The 23,127-nt window shown below is 51.4% G+C and overlaps 5 protein-coding genes across 5 annotated transcripts; 2 read left to right on the plus strand and 3 right to left on the minus strand.

Moving 5' to 3' along the window:
• Positions 1-4,730: 4,730 nt before the first annotated feature.
• N7458_007207 (uncharacterized protein) lies at positions 4,731-7,147 on the plus strand (the record flags this gene model as incomplete). Its single annotated transcript, XM_056910589.1, has 4 exons — positions 4,731-5,103; positions 5,168-5,685; positions 5,754-7,028; positions 7,100-7,147. 4 exons carry the CDS (start codon positions 4,731-4,733, stop codon positions 7,145-7,147), a joined length of 2,214 nt encoding a protein of 737 aa, XP_056766293.1.
• Positions 7,148-10,050: 2,903 nt separating this feature from the next.
• Positions 10,051-11,953, plus strand: N7458_007208 (putative MFS transporter; the record flags this gene model as incomplete). The annotated part of the gene is made up of 8 exons (XM_056910590.1): positions 10,051-10,293; positions 10,352-10,411; positions 10,466-10,508; positions 10,561-10,724; positions 10,777-10,937; positions 10,990-11,221; positions 11,281-11,728; positions 11,787-11,953. 8 exons carry the CDS (start codon positions 10,051-10,053, stop codon positions 11,951-11,953), a joined length of 1,518 nt encoding a protein of 505 aa, XP_056766294.1.
• Positions 11,954-12,308: 355 nt separating this feature from the next.
• N7458_007209 (glycoside hydrolase family 35 protein) lies at positions 12,309-15,638 on the minus strand (the record flags this gene model as incomplete). The annotated part of the gene is made up of 6 exons (XM_056910591.1): positions 12,309-13,080; positions 13,150-13,237; positions 13,294-13,365; positions 13,422-13,715; positions 13,771-14,764; positions 14,829-15,638. 6 exons carry the CDS (start codon positions 15,636-15,638, stop codon positions 12,309-12,311), a joined length of 3,030 nt encoding a protein of 1,009 aa, XP_056766295.1.
• A 1,954-nt stretch (positions 15,639-17,592) lies between these two features.
• Positions 17,593-19,295, minus strand: N7458_007210 (elongation of very long chain fatty acids protein; the record flags this gene model as incomplete). The annotated part of the gene is made up of 2 exons (XM_056910592.1): positions 17,593-18,435; positions 18,507-19,295. 2 exons carry the CDS (start codon positions 19,293-19,295, stop codon positions 17,593-17,595), a joined length of 1,632 nt encoding a protein of 543 aa, XP_056766296.1.
• Positions 19,296-20,417: 1,122 nt separating this feature from the next.
• On the minus strand, positions 20,418-21,714 carry N7458_007211 (uncharacterized protein; the record flags this gene model as incomplete). Its single annotated transcript, XM_056910593.1, has 2 exons — positions 20,418-21,548; positions 21,613-21,714. 2 exons carry the CDS (start codon positions 21,712-21,714, stop codon positions 20,418-20,420), a joined length of 1,233 nt encoding a protein of 410 aa, XP_056766297.1.
• Positions 21,715-23,127: the final 1,413 nt, after the last annotated feature.

Here is a 23,127-nt window from a genome sequence, read left to right on the forward strand (position 1 = left end):
GGATTCGGTTCCTTCGGGGCGGAAATCATCGCCGTGAGATGCATCTGAGGGTGACAGGCTAAGATTGATCTTGCAGGGTATGTTAATTAAAAATGCATTGGCTTGTGGAAGGGACGGAGGCGACTCGCATTACTTCGCCCTGTGCTATAGTTATTATTGATATTGCGCCCGAGGATAGTCAGCATTAGCTACAATTTATCAATATGTATTCGTTCGTCGAATGGTTCTCTTTCCACGAGACATGCTGCAACACGAAGATGCCGGCGGCTGGCGCGATACCCTTTGAGGGAATTACGAGCGGCACGGCTGGAGCAACTCGAGGAATTATCGAGCACATACATTCCTGACATCGTCCACATGAGATTGGCGCATTCCTCATCGCCTCCTGAGTTCTGTCTCGTCCGCCCCTCCTCACGCGGAATATCGAAATCACGGGTCGGAGAGTCAAAGTGCGTAGCAGGCAGGAACAAGCATATGAATACAAAAATTCCAGATTAGGTGTGGAGTAGGAAGCACTTGATACAGTAGTTGATTATGCCGGACTCGCATGGGGCGGGATGGGATGTAAATCTCGACAAAGGATGGTGCTCTATGATTTGCGGGTTCAGACGCCCCTCCCTGACTCTCAGCCGCGTCAAATCCCTCGGCAGGGTAAACTGATCGGTGCCAATCCGGATGAAGTAGGAGCTAATCAATTAATGTGGTGGGTAGAGACCGAACAGCGGGATGATGGAGACAATAGTACAGTATAAGATGAACGTGGGTTGATGAGCCAATAAGGCTGACCGAGGGGGAAGTTTTCGATACTCAATGTTCAACATTCATTGCTATTATTGCGCGGTAGAACAATGTAGAAGTGAGCAAGACTTTACTGCATACGGACAATATATTTTGTTAATCTGGCCGGAGTAGCCACTGCCAGGCTGCGTGCCCCGTGCGTGGAGGATGGGTTTTGGGGGGCATGTCGATCACGCGGGAAGTGCTCAGTCTTTGGGTGTGTTTTGGTGGTTGGCGTTAAGGGGGGCTTTTCTTTATGGGGCGCTAAGGGATGCGGATCGACGAAATCAGTGGTTTGCAGTTTGCAGTGGGTGGAGAATGATAATTATGTGAGAGGGGCGGGAAGAGGGAGAGATTTGGAGACGGAGTGATACTAGGAGTAGAGAGACAGCGAGATTGTTGGCGTAGTTGTTGGTGTGAGTGTACCGTGGTAGAGTGATAAGAGACATGCAGAATTAAAGTCCCGAGTTTCTCATAGCGGGGGCTATCATACGTAGGCTCGGAGTATACTCGTGCATGAAGTATTTGTACCGTCTGTACTCCGTGGTAGAACAGTAAATATTTTTGCAGATTAGGCTGACTATGACTGTATGTAAGTAACAGAGTCTACGGAGTCGACAAACGAGGGCAAGGCTCGCGTCCTGGCCCCTCCTCTTCCTGATAAGCCCATTTGCTTGTGCCCAGTAACGCTGAATGGTGGCGCTTTTGCGAACCCCCCGCCAGGCCTGGCGCGATCTTTGCTTTTTTCTTATTCTGGTTGGTGGCTAGCCGATACTTTCTTCCCGGTTAGTGATCGATACGTCATGGGATTACCCTTTGGCTTCACGATAATGTCGAAAAGTATGAGCTGTGCAACTGTAGTTAGTGATTGATTATTGTATGTCCGCTGGAGTAGTCATCTACGAGTGGATCGGATGCTAAGTATCATCGCAGACACGGGAATGATGGGAACCAGAATAGGGACAATCCACCACTTCAATGCAAATTCCCTCAACCTCAATAAATCTCGAGTCCCGCCAGGTTCCAAATTTCTTGAACTCCCTGATAACCGTCGCGAACCACAATCACGCTATCTGGTTCACCTTGCACGGCGAAGCGGGCGATTGGCCCACCATTCAGCCTGATCCGTATTTCCATAGTTCGAGAGATCGCATCATTGATGTTCTCCTAACCCTGTAGAATAATATTCTCGATATGTACCATACTCCATCGGTGGATCGACAGCTAATAATCTCATGTTTAATAGTACTGTACTGCAATGGCTCCAGTCCCGGCTGAAACTGCGTTCCCGTCTCCATTGCCGTCCAGTCCGATGGCTGCAGTTTCACCGGGCGGGTACCTGGGTTGCAGTCTGTGACAACGGTGTCGGGTCCCTGGAGATAGGAGAAGTATTGGGATCGCAAGCGGGATCGATTGGAATTTTGAATGGAGCGATTGAGTTGGAGAGCTGAGCTATCCACGGGGATCCATGGAACCAGACTCGCCCGCTCGCTGGAAATTCCCGGAGTGCGCGTTTCGGTGTGGGGAGGTGGAATGTCTTGTTTTTTTTGTTTCTTGTCGCAAAACCGGGCAGGACTCAGGAGGGGATGGGAAGGATATCGGTGGATATTGGAAATGGCGGCCGGGGGGAGGACAGGATGTACTATATGTCTCTGGACTTGTGAGAAGATTGGAAGCCTGGAAGTATATGCCCGGGCGAGTTGGCTCTATTCATACTATCCAGAATATAAGTAACACGATAGAGGATCTCGCTCATGGACTAACCATAGCTTGATATTAAATATGGAGTATCTCCATGATCAACTTAATTAACTCATCATAATACTATGTTGTAAGACATTCATCCTGTACAATAATAATAACTGTCCAAAAAGAACAAGAATGCCTCTAGCACGTGCGGTGGGTGCACGGAGCCGCTATTCTGTTTCGCCCAATGCCTGTGGATTCGCTGTGGACAACTGGACGTGGAGAAAAAAAAAACGCCGTCGAGGGATAGCGTTGCACCGAGCTGTCTTAGTGTCTCTCCGTCGCCAATCGCGCCCTCAAAGTCGTGAGAACTTTTTCCTTTTTATTTGCCCCTTTCTATTATTTGGGCACGGTAATCATCAACAGGGTTACAAGATTTTACGGGGTACAAAGCAAAGAAACTCTCTTGCATGACTCGAGAGAGGGGCACAGGAAGAAGAACCTAAATACATAAATAGGAGGCCTCTGCTCCCCCCAACTCGAGCCCCAGCGTCAGGTACAGCCGCAGCATGCATCCTTCCAGCATGACATATCCTCGGAGTGACTGCCAGGCTCTGATCCAAGCACATACTTTACTCGCCGTTTCCAAAGTACCAAACCCATTTCCCCTCCTCCATCGAGGTGTTTATCCCGCCCTATCCGGCGTGGCACTCGGATAGGTTCTGTTTCCCCTAAAATCAGCCCCAGGCAGTGAGCTAGGGGGTCCACAATGCTGATTGGCGATCGAGTTGCGGCCCTCCAGCAGTCTCCAGTCCAGAGGCGTCACTGTCACTGCTCGGTACGTGGGTGTCAAGTTGGAAAAATCTTCCACATTTGATTGCTTGCTATGATTATTGTTCAGTATTACTATTGAAGGAAGTACTTGAGATGGAGAAATACACCATCATATATTAGAGGTAAAGCATAAGGGTATCAGGTCCGGAGTTAGGATTATCATCAAAATTGTACATCCTCTCTGGAGTGATGTCTGCAGCCAACTAAATTATTATACATACTCCATAGTCCTTCGTACCCACTCCGATAATTAGTACAAAGGACGAGATGGTGGACTCCAATGCAGTCAAGAGGAGTCAATCCTCCATCTAAGCTGTCTATCACTATTGTTGACAACAGATTGCATCCGTTGTACAGTCCTGTCGGCTGCTCCAGTATTATACTTTCCTAGTAGCCTTTGCTTTTCTCTAGTTCTCTTACCAAAGTTCTTTGGATGAGACAATTCTCCCCCTTTTAAAACAACATTACGTAGATCTGGGGGAATTAGATAAATCCGTGCTCTCGTTTATACCGCATTATTATTATTATTCTAGTTTTATGTCTTTGCTGGGACTTCTGAGTGTTATTTACTAAGACTGTTCGACTGGTATACTGCCCGTCGGGGGAATCAACCGCCCAAACCTTCCCACTCCGCCCCCCCCTTCTCCTTCTCCCTTTCCCTCTTTTCCTTCCCCTTCCACTCTCTCTCTCTCTCCATTCATTCAACATCCCCCCCTCCTCCTCCCCTCCCCCCCCAGTCCTACAAGTGGCACTTTTCGACTGTGCCCTTCTTGGATCTGGTCTTTTTTATTCTTCGGGGCTTCTTTTCTTTTTCTTCTTCGCTTCTTGTACATGCCTCTCTCCCCCCCCTCTTCCGTCCACCGTTCTCCCGTTCTCCCGACACGACTTGTCATCTCTGGGGTTCCCCTTCCGACCACCTTTCGTTTCTTCTACTCGCCTGGTTTCGAGTTCTGCATTTTATTTTTCATCCTATCGGCATCCAGCGTCCTTGGTTTCTTTCTTTTGATCGTTGTACAACTATAACTCCTTTTTTTTTTATGTTCACGTTTCTTAGAACAGGTATGGTTCCTCCTGCCCCTGGCTGACGCGTTGCCTTCCGATCCCTCCTCTCCCTACAAAAAAACTGTCCACCAAGAGACCAAAACTGGACGACAATCCAACTTTATACCCCCTTTTATCCACCGATCCTTCTCTCCCTCCATACCCCGGTGACGTTGTTACAACGAAGATCACTATGATAAGGGCTCCACGCTGACACTTCTCTGGTCCCCCCCCTATCAGCACTCCGTCTTGTTCCTCGACCTCATCTATCCTGACAACGACCCATCCTTTGCCATTCTCTCAATTTTACCGCGAGTTGCCTTGTCGACATCCTAACTGACCCGCACACTCGTGAATCCCCCCTAAGTCAACTTTGGCGGAAAGCAACAATTATGGCTGCGCTGGTTCAAACGATCCCCCAACACAGTAGCACGGTACCGGTGCTCCAGACGCGTCCTTCCTCCTCCTCGGGCACCTTCATCTCTCCATCCGCTCAAAATACAGGCTCTCATTACCAGAATATGTCTTGGAGCTCCTTCAATACCGGCAATTCCGGGAGCTATCGCGCAGGCCACCAGGTTGTGGCTCCCTATGCCTACGCTCCCAATCTGGTTCCCGCGGCCTCTTCTCCCACAGCCCAGCATCGCCAGTCGTGGTCGCCCCATCTTCGACCGGAGCATCGCACCTTTTCTGCTCCTGCGACCCATCAGGGTTCCTTAAATCCATCCTACACTGGCAACTCGCGCGTCAACAATCCTGCAGCTGGTTCTGTATCGACTTCCTCTTCGTCCAACTCTTCTTTTCGTTCCCATATTTCCAAGGACGACAGCGCCCTCCCCCTCCCGGCAGTTGAGAACTGAGCAACCACTCCGGCCCCTGTCCACTGCCAACCTCCCTCCTCCCAACGTCATGAACATATCCTCTCCCGTTGGCTCCGCAAAGCCATCTCCCAATCGTTACCGTCGTGCGAATCAACAACGATCAGAGAGTGCTCGGTCTCAATCACCAGTCCCTGCATCCACTCCTCCTGCGATTGATGACAAGACGACTGTCGGCCCTCGCCCAATTCTCCGGTCAAATGGCCACAATCGTGTTTCCAGCGTGGACGACTCGTCTCATGTGGAAAGGCCGCAGCCAGAGCTCGCCAAGCGGTACCGGCGCCGGAGTCTGGGGAACATGGATCCATCTGCGTACCCTAACCTGGAGCTTCAAATGCCCGTTGCCTCATCCACTCAGTCAGGCCCATACGACTTCATTGCGTTTGACACCAATCAACGGCCTCGCTCGGCTCACTCACACCATGATAGCTCCGTGAGCGTCCACTCAGCACACTCCTCAACCTCTTCGGTACGGCTGCCTCTGGATTTGGTGCCATTTTCTTGAAGGGATTCAACTGACATGTGATATCTTGATAGGTCCGCGAAGGGCAGTCTCCCGATGCAAGTTCCATCACCAGTAAGACCGGCAGGCCGGAGGAGAAGCGAACGAGCAAACCCTCGCCTCTCTCACAGCCATCGACTTCACCCGAGTCTCCAATGACCAGATCCACCAACGCCCAGGCTACCACAGCCTCGTCACCACCGACTGACTCACCGGCCGCCAAACGCCTGGCTGAGTTGAAGAATGAGCACAAGCGCCCCGGAAAATCACGCCTGCGACGCGCCTTCTCTTTCGGTAGTGCCTCGGAGCTGTTGAAGGCATCCTCTGCACAGAACGCCGCTAGCAAGCGAGAGGCTGCGGCTGCCGAGCTGGCTCGCCGAGAGGCCCTTCGGGAGGAGCTGGGAGATGAACAAGCCGCCATCGCTGAACAACAAGAAGCCAGTGGTCTGGGCGAGAGTATCTACTCCCATCAAGGCAATCTCTTCCGTGGCTCCACCGATGCTCTGTCCGTCTCGTCGACCGCTTCCTCGGCATCGATGATGCTCCGAAAGATGGGCAAGGGTATGAAGCGCGGCGGTCGGTCCCTCGTCGGCCTGTTTCGTCCAAAGTCGATTGCCAGCGTCAACTCAATCGAAGGTGGAGTCGGAGCACCAGAGCAGCCCATGGCTGCTCCCAAGATCTCGGTGGTCAACGTTGAAGGAGAGCGAGCGGACCTGGAGAGCGTAACGGTGAACCTGGATCCGCAAGACATGCCCCGTGGCGGCACAGTGTTCCCCAAGGCCGAAGGGGGCTCGGAGCCTCGCCGCTCGGCTTCTATCCGCGAGCGACCGCAGCAACGCAGTGTCTCGGATAACACAGGTGACACACGTAAGAGCATTCTCGGCGGTGAGCGTGAACGAGCGGAGGTATTGGCGAATATTCGCCAGACTCGGGGTATCCTGAAGAAGACAAACTCGGATCTCGGTGTGTCATCCCAGGCTCGTGCACAGAATGGCAGTGAATCGCCACATTCCAGTGCACCAACGACCCCCGATGAAGGGTCACGGGCTGCTCGCCCAGCCGACCACGTCAAGATCGCCGGCGAAGACTACTTCATGTCGGAGGGTGGACGGTTCACCGGGGGTGACACTAAGAGCGCTCCCATCACCCCGCAGCCGAGCTCACGAAACATCATGTTCAGCCCTCGCATTCAATTCCACGACACCTGGCCTAGTGGCGAGTATGACCGTCGTGGAGACATTGCGACTTGCAACCGTTTGACGCCTCTGCTCGCTCAGCAGATCCGAGAGGAGATCAACAACTTCAAGATGGTAAGAATGATCCCACAGCTACAGGCGCCCCCTTTGTTCCATTGAATTGTGCATGCTAACTCAGCCTCTAGGAGATGGAAGTCCATGAGAACTCCAAGATCTACACGCACTTCATTTGATTTCACTGGTCAGGATTGTTCTGCGCGGTTTCTTACCTCAAGCCTACATCCAAGTCCATAGATCTGCATTTACTTCGGCGATCGGGGGGTGTTTGATGACCTTGTTTCCCCCTTTCCTCTTCTCTATCTCTTGTCTGGGTGCGACTATGGAAACTCGAGCATCTGGTTTTCCCTAGTATTGTTTTTCCCCGTGTCTCGGCGGCCTAATCACTGTGCCAACTCTCTGTCCGGTTGTTAATCTTTGATGTGGCTTTTCACACAACTGGATGAGTTCAGTATGTCGGAACAAAAATGGTGTGGCTTGTCTCAAAACTTCCTCTTGGTCTCGCTGCCGATGCTGCTTGGGCATTTTTTTTCTCTGCCTTGGACGTTGATCCGTCAATCTAATGAACCTTGCCTCCCATGCCACCTACTACTTATCGGGGCGTGGTGGTCGAGTCTCTCGTCAAGCTTTTTTGTTTGTTCCTTTTTCCACGGCACCTCACTTCTCACCATTACCATTCTCTGTCTTTTCCGCATGCATTTGAACCGAAACATTGTCATTGTCATTGAGTATTGGGAGCGTCGGCAAACTGGGCTTGTTTTCTTTGTTTATCACCTATGGTTCTCTTTCCATGTCTTTCATTTTCGTTTTCTAGCACATCATTCTGCCATGGTCATGTCGGGACCCCTTCTTTTTTTTTTCTCTTAACTCTTCTATTATCATCTCATCAGCTCGTCTGAATGCAATCCGAGCCTTTGCATCTTCGTCTACAATTCTGTCTGTTTTGGTGAATAATCTATATGCTGTGCTTCTCGTAGAAATCAAGTAGTTATGCCTAGAGGAAAGTATGCTGCAACATCATATCCTGTTCAGGCATTTAGTATGCAATTCCTTCCTAGACCAAAGTAGCAACACTAATCTCTTCACGAAAGATAAATCTCTAATCCTCTCAGGTCCCTACATCTCATCTGATTTGATTCGATAGTATAGCAAAAGTCAATTCCTGATGGACCGTGCAAAGAGCGCTGGGTATTGGCTCGGATTCCAGAAACTCCTTGACTTTGCGGTATACGCCTGCAGGTGGTGGTGTGGCTGCTGCAGGGCCTTCGGGCTTTTCCGAGTCTATTATTCAAGATTGAAGAAAAGCATCTTGGCGAAGTAATGGTTATTTTGTCGCTTAGATGTCTTTTTTATGTCGTAACCATGTTTCTTTTACTATTTTAGAGATCTTGATGTGCTTCTAGTACGTGAGAGTCGAGCTGGTGCTTTTGCGGACTGGTGCGTTCCATGATTGCCATATAGCTGATGCTAGACAAGTGTTCTCATGTTGATTGAAGAGGTCTGCTTGCTACGTACGGTAGTCGTCTCGTCGCGTTAAGGCGAGATATGACCTTAATGCTCGGGATAGAACCCAGGGCGTTCTGAGTTATGGCTATCTGTACATTAGGTATTGCATTTTTAGACTCCCAGTCAACTTTGTGAAGAATATCGAGGGAAGAAGCTTGTTGGTCCTAGATGGGTAGTAGCCCCTGATTCCAATGTTGGGTACCTCGGGGCATTAAATTAGTATTGATTGGTTAGAACTGAGGGACAGACGTGGCTCGATTTATATTCCACACCACCAACATAGGTTATTTCGATGTATTAATCTCAAGGTTTTGGTTCTATGAACTGGAAAACTTGTGGGGATGAGTGTCAGTATCGAGAGATACAGAATTTATATTTCCCCCCTTCGCTAAGCGAGAGAACTCTTTGCCAATGGCAGAAGACATGGCAGGTCAGTTTTCGAATAGGGGATACCCCAGAGATTATTATTATCCCACAATCTGCTTTTACCTCATCCACACACCGGGTCTACGCCTCCCTGTGTCAACAACTGTGGCATGGCTGCTGAAATTCGCACAAGCCTGTTATAAAAGCCGTTCAATGGTGTGGAGAATGATGTTGATCGGCAGATTAATTGCCACTGTTGGCTTCCTTGGCTACCATGCAATGCAACAATACCTGCCCTAATGGAAACCTCCACGAGGTTTAGCGCAAGACAGCAAGCACAGTCTATGACTTAAAAGGGCCCAATCAGGCCAGACCTTCTCAAGAAAGGACGGGGGGTCATCCAGAGACCTCAAGGGTCCGTTGTGTGCAACCCCCACGCTCTAGGCGTATCCCGTTCCCATTTGGACAACCGAGGCGCAAGGCCGGTTGGCGACCCTTATTCAACAGAAATCAACAAGAACCACCAGAACCCTGGACTATATTGACCCACAATTGCAAGTCTGGAGCAAACCAGCAACCCCCATGTTTCGCTTTCCTCCATCCCTTCCCCGGACCCCTCTTTCCCCCACGCTCTGCGGGCCCCGTCCAGACTGGCCATTGGCTACAATCGCCTCTACATGCCCGTCTCTCTCTTGTCAAGTTGGCCGTGCAGCAACGGAGTTGACCTTCTCGGCACGCTCCCCGTGGGGAACCATGCCGTATGACTGCATGACCGGCTCTGGTTGGGGGTTCGGCCCATCCTATCGTCCCATCCAATCCACACAGCCATGTTCTCCGTGTCTGTGCCCCCTATCTGCATGGGCTTGTAGACCGGGATTGTTTCTTCTCGGGACTTGTTTGATACGCCACAGCTCGCCGGCTTCCCACAAAGAGTTATGGCCATCCGGAACCCTGAAAAAGGGTATTTTCTTTAGACCGGCTGGCCCGATTCTTCGGATTTGGTCCGTGATTCTTATTTACTTGTCGCCCGTCCTGCCCTTTCCCCGAGATTTCATTTTTCTTTCTTTTCCCCCTTGCGTGCTGTGGCATTTTCTTATCTTTGCGTGACCGGTTTATTTGCTGTCTTTTGGCGCGGTAGTGGCTCGTCTTGTTTATTTATTTATACTACTTGATTTGTCCCCCACGCTAGATTTGAACAAGCTTCAAGATGTCCCGTCAATCGCAAGACATTGAGGAGGCAGATATCGACAAGTCCTACGTGGACAATGTCGAGGTCGTTGCTAATGCCAACAAGCCCAATCCGAGCAAAGAGGCACCGGCATATGTTGCTGGCCTGTCGCCCGAGGAGCGCGAGGCGGCCGAGAAGGCCCTCGTTCGCAAGATCGACATCCGCCTGTTACCTATGATCATTATCATGTACATTCTCAATTACCTGGACAGAAACAATATTGTCAGTCCTCTTTGGCTATCGTTCTTGAAAATGACATGACTAACAGTTTTCTTTCCAGGCTGCTGCCCGTCTGGCTGGTTTGGAGGAGGATCTGGGCCTCGTTGGTAACCAGTACTTGGTATGTTCATTTCAAAATATCGCAAATGTGAACCACATACTGAGATAGGGGCAGACCTGTGTTAGTATCTTGTTCGTGGGTTATCTCTTGATGCAAAGTGCGTATTCATCCATGAAATTGCATTCCGTACCTCCCCTCACAATGACTAGTTCCCTCCAATTTGCTCCTCAACAAGTTCGGAAAGCCGGCTATCTACCTTCCCACTGCTATGATCATCTGGGGAATCATCTCGACTGCTACTGCGGCTGCTCACAACTTTGCCGGTCTTGTTGTGATTCGATTCTTCCTTGGTTTCGTCGAGGCTGCCTACTTCGTATGTTTCTCTGTATTTTTACACAGATGTTCCATGGCTGACCCCTGTGTAGCCCGGCTGCCTGTACTTCTTGAGTGCATGGTATACCCGCAAGGAACTGGGTTTCCGCACTGCAGCCCTGTACTCTGGTTCCCTTCTCTCGGGTGCCTTCTCCGGTCTCATTGCTGCCGGTATCACTAGCGGTATGGACCACAAGATGGGTCTTCGTGCCTGGTAAGCTTGATTTACCAATATCTCCGTAGGCGCTTCTTCTAACTTTCCATAGGCGCTGGCTGTTCATCATCGAAGGCGCAGTCACCATCGCCGTCGCTGTGATCGCCATCTTCATTCTTCCCAACTTCCCCCGTACCACAAGCTGGCTCACGGAAGAGGAAAAGGCACTCGCTGCCTGGCGTCTGGAGGAAGATATTGGCGAGGACGACTGGGTCGACAGCGAACAGCAATCCTTCCTGCATGGAGCAAAGCTTGCCTTTACTGATATGAAGACATACATTCTGGTAGGCCGTCCGTACCATCTCCACATACTTCATCAGCTGACACCTGCCTTCCTTTGTAGATGCTCATGATCCTGTGCATTGTCTCCTCCGCCTCAGTCACCAATTTCTTCCCTACGGTTGTCAAAACCCTGAACTACGGCAACATCGAGACCCTGCTCCTTACCGCCCCTCCATACTGCCTCGCCGTCATCTGTGCGTTTGCCAATGCCTGGCATGCCGATCGCACTGGCGAGCGCTATTTCCACGTCACCCTGCCCTTGTATGTCTCCGTTGCGGCTTTCATCATCGCTGCTGCTACCACCAGTACCGCCCCTCGATATCTCTCCATGATGCTCATGGTCCCGTCCTTCTACTCCGGTTACGTTGTCGCTTTGGGATGGATCTCCAACACTCTGCCTCGTCCGGCGTCGAAGCGTGCTGCCGCCCTCGCTGCTATCAACTGTGTTAGCAATGCTAGCAGTATCTACGCGAGTTATATGTATCCCACCAGTGATGGACCGCGGTTCGGTAAGTTCCTTCTGGGAGAATCTGAGTGATCTGTTGAGCATGGCTAATAATCTTTTAGTTCCCGCCATGTCTGTGAACTGCGCTACCGCTTTCATCGCCATCCTGGCTGCTACTGCCCTGCGGTTCATCCTGGTCCGCCTGAACAAGAAACTTGACCGTGGTGAGCACGTTGAGGGATCTGTTCCTGGCCAAGCCAGTAGCCGTGGGTTCCGCTTCCTGGTTTAGGGATGAGAAAGAAAGGGTCAATTTGGTCTCTACAATGTCTGGTTCTTTACATCGCTTGGAGTGGAATGCCCTTTATGCTTGGATAATGATCATGATTGCTTTTCTGATGATGTCCAATAGCCCTACGGAGATATTCGCGGGCTTAAATAGACCGTTTAGACTAGACATGGGAACCGGAAGCCCACGGGATGAATCGAGCAATGAACCAATAACTATGATTCTTACTCGAATTCTGGACACCATAAATATCAAGAGATAATTATCACTTTTGAACATCATCTTAATTCTCGGCTACGCTCCATTCAAAATACCGCCAGTTCGACTAAACTTTATCACATCTATCCATCCCTCCACATCAGGCATACTTCTTCCGCACCTCAGTCCACTTAGTCCTCAGTCCCTCCGCCTTATCACTAACACTAATAACATCCAGCGAACTATCAGCCACATAGTTAACCCGCCAATCCACCTCAATACTAGCCCCCGCCTCCGTCTGCGCCCACACAGCAACAGCCACCGTATTCTCGCCGGTGTAGTCCAAAATACCCGCCGGAACAGGATAAACCACCTGGTTGCCGATATACGGGTTATACCGACCATACTGGTACCCGTTCACGAAGATCTGCGCGCGATACGCGGTCGTTTTACCAGACGGCGTAGACAGGACGAAAGAAATCGATACGTCCGTGTCAGACGGGAGATTGAGCGGGATAGTGGTACGGAAAAACTTGACAGTTGCGCCGGTGAAACTTAGAGATGAGGCGCTGGACCAGGCCGAGTCGTCGAAGCCGGGGAGATGCCAGCCAACACGCTCACCGTACAGACCGTCTTCGTTGAATACGCCACGAACAGGGTCGAGGTTAGACTCGCCGCCGGCGGTACCGGCCAGACGCCAGTGGGAGAAACCGGATGAAGAACCGATTAGGCTGGCGTCGAGGATACCGCGGGGGTTTAGGGCACCGCTTGTTTCATCGTGGCCTGTGTCGTCGTGGAGGACTAGGAGGACGTTGGGCTTGTGGGTGTTGAGAGTTGCGTTGGAGAAGGAGAGGTTTAGGTTGCCTGCTTCTACGGAGGCAGAGCCGAGGAAGGAGCCGATGAATTGGCCGTTCAGCCAGGCGGACCAGCCGCTGTTAAATCATATTAGTGTTGGGAGTTCGGTGGTTGGGGCTGAATAGAGCTGTTGGAGGGGTACTTACAAGGCGTAGCCACCCTGGACGTTGATGTAGGCACCTGTTGCGGAGCCGTTGAAGTACCCACGCCAAAGGCGGACACCGTTGTGGAAGCCTGAATGGGTGGGTTAGATTGAGTGTTTTGAATGATGTTTATATGAGGCGACTTACCGTATTCATCTGCATACATGACTGGCAGGGTTGTAGGGGTGCGTGGGTTCAGCGTGGACTGGTGGTTGGCATCTGTAGTGATGGTTAGAGGCAATCTTATAGAATGGCGCAGAAGTGGGGGCACCTACCAACCCATGCAGCTCCCGAGTCATCATAAGTAGTCAATCGCTCGGGAAGACTGTCCTCTGACTTCCATGATTTAAAGGAAGGAAGGGTAACGGCCTTGGGTGCTGCAATGGACCCCTTCAGACTGCCATAGTCGGTACGTTGAGTGTGCAGGGCCTTTCCATTCCAAGTAATAGACTTGACTGCGTTGGGAGCAAAGACCTCCAAAGTCGTGGCGTTGATAATATCACCTGTCACAGCAAGCTTCGAGCCCGAAAGAGAAGCGCCGCGAACGAGGTAGGGTCCCTGAACGAGCACTGCCAAAATTGTTAGATTTAGTCTGAAAAAACAGCTTAGGCGCTTGAGACTTACCACTCTCTGTCTCAGGCACAAGGGGGTCATTTGTAAGCGCAGGAGCCCAGAATTTATACGCCGCTGTCCTGTCGAGTAGAATGACCTGGAAATCATCAATCTCCAACACACTCATGCCGGACGACTGGGTGAAGGTGGCCGTCAGACCGCCATTCTCCTTGAAGAATTTCACACCAGAACAGCCCTGGCACTCCTTGACGGATCCCTTCTTCGCGCCCTTGACATTAAATTCGCCTGATTCACCCGTCGGCACCCAGAGGACCAGCGTAGGAGTCTTGTCGAACACGGCGTATGTTAGAACCTCAGCGGTGGAATACAGCAATGTCTTCGAGCCAAAGGTGAAGTCGGTAACCAGGATCTTGGATTGATGTCCGTTCAGACGGACCACCCCGCCATGCTTGGGAACAGTGAAAACACCAGCAGAGGTGTTCACCTTGACATGGAAAGCATCGTTAGTCGAGACAGACGTGTTGGTGTGGAAAGTCGCATAGAAGCCAGCATTCGTGTCGGGGTTGCGTAGCTCATAGGCTCGGACAAGTGCATTATCAGTATATTGAGTGCCGTTCCCAATCAAGTTTGTCATCGTCAAATCCTTCGCGCAGCGAGTAAACAAAGCTAGCAGCTTGGTTTCGTAGTACTTGTCCCCAATAGATCGATCTTCCGAGATGGGTGCCGAGTAATCGTAGCTGCTGGCAGTGACCGGCGCAGCAATGGCACCCCAGTTCGTTCCACCGAAGAGCATGTACAGACTCATCGCGGTGACTCGCTGACCGATGTTCCATCGGTAGAACAGATTCGCAAAGTCCTGGTTCGAATTCTCCGCGCAGCCACCCTCAGGACCTCCCCAGGGGTTGTACGAACCACCTTGGAACTCGGGCATGAATTCGGGCATGGTGGGCTGGGATTCTTGGAAGTAATCGTAGTAGTCCATGACTGAGAACGCGATGTATTCGCCATTCGTTGAGGTGCATTGGCTGAGATCGCAGGTCCAACACTGTTCCATGTCAACATTGTCTTAGCCTCAAGGGTTGGGGCTCTAAAACTATGACCGAACTTACCGAAGGGTACGAGTCTACACCAGCAACGTCCACATTACCACCCTCATTAGACCAATCGCTTCCCCACGAATGCGAGTTCATGTTCGGGTCGTTCGCAGTCAACGGCACGGTAATCCCATTGGCACGGGCATTTGCCTCAAGAAGCTCCATATAAGAGATGGCGTCTTCATTCGGCACACGTTTCGACGCAGAACCGACCCACTGGTCTCCATACTCGTTCTCGATTTGATAGACCATCGCATTCTCTCCGTTAGTCACCTGGTACTTGCTGGTGATCTGGGACATCTTGGTGAAATACGGCGTCCAGGCTTTGGTATAGCGAGTATCATTGTTGCGAAGGGAGCCGTATTCACCAGTAGTCAGCCACAGCGGGAATCCGCCAGCGCTGGCTTCGGCATTGACATATGGTCCGGGGCGAACGATAATGTACAACCCAAGCTCTTTTGCCAATTCGAATAGTGGAGTAAAATCATGTGCGCCGGTGGTAAAGTCGAGCGTCTGGTTATTGGGTGCATGGTACGCCCAGTTGGCGTAAAAGGCAAACGCCGTGAAACCGGCTGCTTTGATCTTCTCGAGGATATCCCGCCACAGACCGGGGACAGGGATACGCCAGTAGTGAAATTCACCGGAGAAGACAAAGATACGCTGGCTGTTGATTTGGAAACTGTAGTGATCCCATTGGACCACTTCGTTCAGACCATCATCGTGCAGAGGCCATTCCGTGGTGGGTTGATTCTCAGTGGCGATCGTAGCGCCTAGCAGAGAGAAGATCGTTCCTAGTCCATAAAAGAGACGAGTTGCTCGCGTCATCTTGAATTCAACTCGGTCTTCGGCCGAGAATTCTCAAGCTGCCGATCGGTTGATTCGAGCTCGCGACGGGCCAATTCGGACCGGGGAGCCCCAATTTATGTCGCGTTGGATCCATGATGTGCGTTTGAAGAACTTGCTTCTCGGAGAAAAATGCGGGGTGAAGGAAATCAGTTAATATCGCTAATCACCCGTAGTCTGCGTCAAAGCCCATTGATATTTAACAGGGACGTTCGGTGGAGTTCCACTCTTCCCCGCGCGAACTATCGCGGGATGTCTTTTTTCCTCCATTCAGCTTGCTTGAAGGTGTGGAGATGATGGAAATTACAGTAATTCTACATGGCGAAAAGAGGCATCTCAAGTGAAAATCTGCACTTTTGGATTTCCAATTGTAATGTACCTCCCGGTTGTGTCTTGACTTGAATCTAGAACAAGCCGAGCCATCAGGAACTAGCCAACGGTGTGGTGTTTGTAGAGTACATCTCCGCAAAACCCCCGCCATTCCAAGAAGGGAGACCGGCCAGGTCCTTTGGAAGCGAATAGCAATTTAATCACAGAGCACGTAGACCTCTTTATCCCCCGGACTCGTCTGTTCAGCTGATGACGCGGCGCGAGGTCCTTAACAATCAACGTCAAAAGTACAGTACCAGTTAACCCGAAGGCCTGCCGATATCCCGGATAATATCTGGCAATTCCCGGCCCTCCCCTTCCGTTCTAGCGCTCACCCCTTAACTAGCACAGAATTACGCACGCCTCTGATCAACCTGAGGTGCTCACTGACCCTAAGTTGCCCGGGTTGAGTGTTTCCCGAGTTGCTTCCTAGGCTCGTTCCAAAACGGACAACCACCAGGAATTAAACACTCGGAAGGATATCGCACAGAAGGGCACAGAGCAGATCCGTTCACACGATGTCCGTTGATGGCGGTATAGTTCCCTGGACTTGCGAGGGCCGTTTTAAAGATAACGAGCCCTTTGAATCGGTTATAATTCTTCTTCACAGTCCGATATATAGAGCCGGACAGCTTCTTTGACTTCGGTTTAGCCTTAGCGTTCCCACTGGGAATAGGCAAAAAGGTCACCTTTCCGCAAGGTCCAGTCATTCCTGTAGTCAATCCATAGGCTTTATTGTCGAATGCATAGGCAGGGAGAGTCAAAAGACGACAAACCTGTTCGCAGTCCCGATAATATTCTGACGCATGTCTTGAAGCGAAGCAAGGCTCGTCACAATAACCTCCCATGGGTGTTGATTTTTCCTCAAAAGTAGGCAGAGTCTGGATATCTTCACCAAGAATCGACCATATCATACCCGAGCAAATTGGGCGAGGACCGATCTTAATGAAGACAGTAGAGCCCTGAACCAATTTAGTAGTCGTTTCACCAGAGTATACTGTTTCACGAGGGCTGTCGATGCAGGCAATTTCCACACCCGAGGCAATGTCGGTTATACTGCCATACTACTCGAGTAGTACGGCCCCCGTGCCTCGAGGTTCGTAACACTATTACGCACCAGCTTTTTGCAGAATAATAATAGATGACCCTATAGGTTATATCTTTTTTGGGTATAGTCTGATATTGGCTAGAAGCAAAATAAGTATATACGGTTTGCTAACTAGATAGAGAGTACTAGTGAGCTAGCAGTAGCTAACTGATCATTGAGCAATCACTAAGCATCCAGGATTGGTCACTGACCGATCCTATGACTGTGCCTTCCGGACCGCTGAGCATAAGCCTGATCGCCCGCATTAAAGTGGCGGCAGCCAGACCGGAAAGCCCTACCCGGCGGACGAAATCATGTGTATATAGGTACATATATCGGGTAAGAAGAGAGAGCGAATCAGGGCAGCGCACATCATGCCCCGTCCGCCTCAAATAAAGGAAGTGGATATTGCGCTGAACTCCAAGACTCCAATTTTTTTATGCCGCAAATCGATGTCACAAACATCCCACTTAATCAAACTCAAGCATTGTTCTCAAGAACACCGAAGGGGTTCTGACCCTTGGTTTCTGAAACGTTCGAGGCAGACTCGCGCTCGTTCTTGGTCTGCTTCTTAGCTCCCTTCTTCGCAGGGACAGTTGAGAAACCCTCGTCCGAGGCTGACTCGTTGGCAGCGGCAGCGGCAGCGGCAGCGGCAGCCTTGGCCTTGGCCTTGTTGGCTGCAGATGCGCGAGTACGGACGGGGGAGTCCACGGTCTGGCCAGAGACCTTCTGCACTTGAGCCTTGGCAACCTCCTCGTCAGTGTTCTCACTGTTCTCGCCCTCGATGGCGGCCCTCCGAATCTCGCGGCTAAGGCCCTTGAGGGCATCCATGCCAGCCTTCTCCGCGGCCTCCATGTGGGTAGGCTGCTTGGGATCCTTGCGGCTCAAGTAGGATCGCACGAAGAAGCGCGCGAACAACCAGGTCAGAGGCAGCAGGTAGGAGACGTTGAGCAAGATGGCAAAGGCCTGACCAGAGGTGTCCATGCAGGTCATCATCTCCTGAGTGTAGCCGGTAGCAGGGGCAGCAACGACTCCACCAACGTTTTCCGCAATTCCCTCAGCACCGGCAGCACGCAGAGCAAGCTTCTTCAGCCAGGGAATGGAACCAGCCTCGGCAACCGCAGTCGCAACGGCGGGGGCGGCCTTGGACAGGTGCTGCAGAGCGGCACTTCCAACGGGGTAGGGGATGGTGTAGTGAACAAAGAGATAGGCAGCGGCCATGTTGGTACCGAAGACGAACTGGGTGATCTGCATGGTGGTCAAGCTACGCTTGATCGCGTTGGGGACTCGGATTCGCAGAGCGGTGAGGGTGTAATAAGTGTACTGAAAGTAAACAAGTCAGCTATAGGAGCTCCACGAGATATCGCTTTGTTAAGGAAAAAGAAAATCCATACCATCATCGCGTGAATGGCCGAGTTGACCAGGGTAAAGATCCAAATGGGAGGTGCCATATAACGGATACCGGCCCACATGCACATCATGGCACCGGCGTGGTGATAGGTCTGCAGGGTTGAGCTCTTCTTGCCCTTTGCCAGAATGATCGCGGTATCGACGACTTCGTAGAACTTGGACAGGTAGAAGATCCAGCCGAAGTAGGCCAGGCCACCATTCCACAGACGGCCAACGTCAGACGAATCAGGCAGACCACCGGTCAGCTTGAACTCGGGGTTGGGAATCGACCACTGGTTGGTGATGGGGCTGTAGGTAGCTGCATTGCCATAGCCGCGGGGTCCATTGATCTTGCAGAGGGAATCGACCACTCCGACAAGGCCGTTGGGCTGGTCACGGTCTGCCCAGGCAGTGCCAAAGGCCTGGAACATACCAAGGAAGGTCCATGCAGAGTATACAGCCAGGAAGACGTTGTGCAGCACGACAAACAGCTTGAAGAGTGGGGTATGGCTGAAGCCGTAGGGCTTGTAGCCGCGACTCTTGTTGATGCGGTTGATCAGGACGACCGTGACGGCATAGACGCTGGCAATAGTGATCGGAACGCGCACATCCAACAGCTGGGTATAGAGGTCATCAGGAATGTTGAAGGGCTGCTTCCATGACGGTTCTGCAACGTGTGGCGCGGGGACTGTCGCGGGGAGCTCCGCGGGCGGGAAGCTGAGGAGGGAGGCGGGCGGCAGCGCAATGCGAACAGCGGCCCGGCCAAACTGGGTGGGCACGTTGATATCGAACATGGTGAAGCCCACAACCAGAGAAGATCGCAAGGGAGGATCAACCGGCTTTCTTTGGGGGTGAAGGCGAAAGAGTCGAAATGCGGAGAGAGCTGCTGACGAGCAAGAGAGAAAAAAAAGGAAACGGAGAAAAAAAAGACCAGGAAGACCAGATTCTTTTTTTTTGGCAGTCTCGACACGGAAGGAGCAGAGGGGGCTCCACCGGGCTGATAAAAAAGCAGACTCAAGTGTAAATGGACTTATCAGCAGGCGTGAGGCGCTCAACTGGCCGTGGTGGAGCCCGCGTTTGTTGGGAATTGGGGGAACACAGTGCCGAGGTTGATGTACCCCATCGATTGGGGCCAACCGGTGCGGTCACGATGATGCGCAGTGGCAATTCGGTGCATATCTTTTCCACTCATCCAATTGATCCACGGCAAGTGAGCTGTATGACGGACGAGGATCAAAATGCATGCTCGATCATTCTGTTCTCGAGAGCGGGAGAAATATTCAGTTCGAATCGTGGGAAGAAAGGAGGCACACGACAACCCCACGACCACCACACGCGACTCGTTGAAAGTGCAAATGCTGCAAACTGGACAAACATCTGCAAACCCGACGGTGTGGTGGTTCTTGGCGGAATTTCCAGAAGAACCTTACCTGCCAGGGGGGAGGAACTGCCTCCGCTGACTCAGCCATATCTGACTCGGGCCAAATTCAGGCACGCATTCCACAAATTTCAGGCAGCAACATCCACATGTGTGCTGGACAACCGAGATCAGTATCAGAACAGCGTGCATGCGCAAACCATCAATGCTGGTACGGTAATCATATATTGTTGGGACCAATCACTGACTGTACACTGCAGACACGTTTGCCCAAGTTCCCAACATCTCGGGGAATCACGTCAAACGATATCGGCCAACCGGAGTCTTCACATGCGGCCGAGGCCGTGACGCAGCAAAAGGGTGCAGGGAACCATCAAGAAGTTTCATGCAATTGAGATCGATCTCGATCAAGCTATGGAGTACAAAGGGAAAAATGCACGCACGGTTCGCATTCTCCTAAAATTTTCAAATTCGCGCCAGTCGTTGAAGATAAAGTGGAACTATTGTGGTACTTAGAACGAGAGGAACGACACCCCGCTCAGCGGGGTCTGGTGTTGAGTGGCACGGGAGGCGGTGTATGTGAGGCTGATGACGTCGGTGAGGCAGGAGCAGGAGCAGCGCGCATCTCTGGTTTCTTGGGAGGTGGAGGAGGGGGTGCTTTCTTGCGTTGGGCTTGGGCTTCCGGGCTGTCCACAGTTGATCGAGTTGGGCTATCGCCCACCGTAGGAGTGCGCATATTGGTCGTGGAACTGCTGGTGCTGGGGGAATTGGGACCGGGAGGACGAGGAATTCTCTTGTTTGCGTTGGCCGAAAACTTGCGGTCTTCCACAAATGTATTGAACCGCGACGTCACTCCACCCCATTTCTGTTTGCCCATATCGATCTTATCTGCATGGCGCTCGCGGAACGTAAGAGGGGGAGGAAGAGCGTCTTCCCGATTAGCGCTGGGAATGGGCGTCCGCGAAGGGGATTGAGGCGCTGCAGACGGCGAGCCAGAGTTGGTTCGCATCGTCGAGAATCGGGATTGCAGTTCGTTGATATTCGCCCCTTGAGCACCCGATGATGCCGGTGAAGAAGCATTGGCCTCGCCGATCCCGAGTGCAGGGACCGAAACGCCAGCGTTGGCAAGGCGTGATGTCGCTTCTTGATTGACGTATCCCTGCGACGCAGGGGGTGGCGTAGCGTTGTATGCCGGCGGCGGGGAAGGGGAGTGTGAGACTGGTGTAGCATTTCGTGGAGGGACTCGAGGCGGAATTGGTGGTTTGGGCTTTGCACTCACCGGTGCACTCGCCGAAGCCGAAGCCGGGGAACCCGAACTCGGTGAATCGAGGCGCCGTACAGGGGGCGGCGGAAGATTGTTCGTAGAGAGCCCGGTCGTGTTGACTCGATATGGAACTGGCGGACCTTGAGGCTTCTGAGCAGCTTCCTCTTCTGCTTGTATCGCTTGCTGGTGGTATGCATTCTGCTCGGCGATCTGATTCTGGGACAACGGAACCCCAAGCCCTCGACGATCGGGGGTAGTCTCGTTCGGTAGAGCTGCGGCGCCATGGTAATGGATGTGTTTAGGTGGTGGGCCAAAAGAGGCAGGGTCCTTCAGCGATGAGAGTGGTTGAGATACATGATCGGAGGCCTCGGAGCTCGAGTCTTTGCCCTTGCCCATCCATCCTGCCTGTCAAGTCGGTTAGCGGCCGAGGCATGCATCTGGCCAGTAGTCGAACAGATTGGGTGCTCACCACTTGGTTGATCCCCTTGAAGTCACCACGCCAGCTTTCTTTCTTTCCATCCTTGCTCTTGGGATGCCAGCCATCCTTCATCACATTTTTGAAACCACTCATGATGGTCAGTGAAGCGGATGAGCTGTCAAGGAGACTCAGTGTCGAACGGATAACTACGTGACCCCGCTTACTCCGCAGTCACGTGGAAGCGGTCCCCGATCAGGCGATGTGGCTCCAGAGTTATGCTTAATGAACCATGGCTCCCATGGGCTACGGGAATCAAAACAAGCAAAACGGATAATGGCTTGTTTTACAAGAGTTTCTAATCATGTTTATGATAGCACAACAAAATATCGTTCCATAAAAAGCATGGCATACCCAGCCTTGGTCAAAGTAAACTCGTTGCATAATGGAAAAGGCAACAAGTGTAAACAGATGCCCTAAGTTAGGTCCTCAAGATCCTCGAAGAAGATTTGATCAAGTAAAGAGCATCTAAGTAGTTATTCTTTTTTTAAAAGATTGGAATGCAAAGCGAATAGCTCAAGATTATCAGTAACCTTGCCATGCTTGGTTGAACACAACATTGATTGGGCAAGTGTCCTACCATGGTTGCTTGGTTGACTTGTCTAGCGTTTACGTATCGAAGTTGGACTGTATCTTTCTATTAGAATTATCCCCTACGTATTTCCATGATACGTACTGTAATAGGAATTCCTTCTATATATCAGTGTTGATCGTTGAAGGTTGCAGTCAGTCATGCAAGTCACACGGAGCTTGCAGATGACGAACCATGTCAATTTTTCGAGCAGGCCAGGACCAATGAATGCTTTGAGAGTCATACGTCTGCTTTGTATTTTAGGCGGAATATGGGATCGGACTATTCGTCCATGCAATTGCCAACACCTTTGGTACAGCTTAGGAGACAAACATGATCCCGAGCCCTTAGTTCCTGGAATTATGGGTATACGAACTGTGTACATATGGTTATTGTAGCCTTGGGCTCACTATCAAGCCCCAACTTCCAAAGAAATCGTGAATACGATCAGGAACATAGGAACTTTGATTAATACGAACACTTGGACATTATCATACACAGTCAGGATGATCGTCGTTGTCAAGATGGGGAGTGGGGAGTCTCACGAACAACGCGCCATACGCAAAAGGGATTAGGGCGCCGATCCATCGTGTTCGCCCCCAAGGAATGCGTGGCAGATGAGTAAATATAGAACAAGACCACGAACAAGGTCCGAGAAGACTGGGGAAAACACACAGGAAAAGAATGGGCATTCTTTGTTTGAAAGATCATCCGTTGTATCCGAATGATGTCCATACACCTATAATCAAACGTTCATGTATCTCAGTTGGATTGTAATTGATTGGATGGATGGAATTCTTTGTACGAACCGCTCTCCGAGCCCGATGGCTGTGCCGCCCCCAAGCTGAAGCCCTTCCCCACCCTGTGCGCGAACCACGGCCGTAGACGAGCGGCTTTGTAGTGTTGGTAAATGGTGGTGGTGATCAAGGAATGGAAAA

This window comes from Penicillium daleae (assembly GCF_028827525.1).
Source record: "Penicillium daleae strain IBT 16125 chromosome Unknown utg000006l_segment0_segment0, whole genome shotgun sequence".
In the NCBI taxonomy this organism is placed as follows: Eukaryota; Fungi; Ascomycota; class Eurotiomycetes; order Eurotiales; family Aspergillaceae; genus Penicillium; species Penicillium daleae.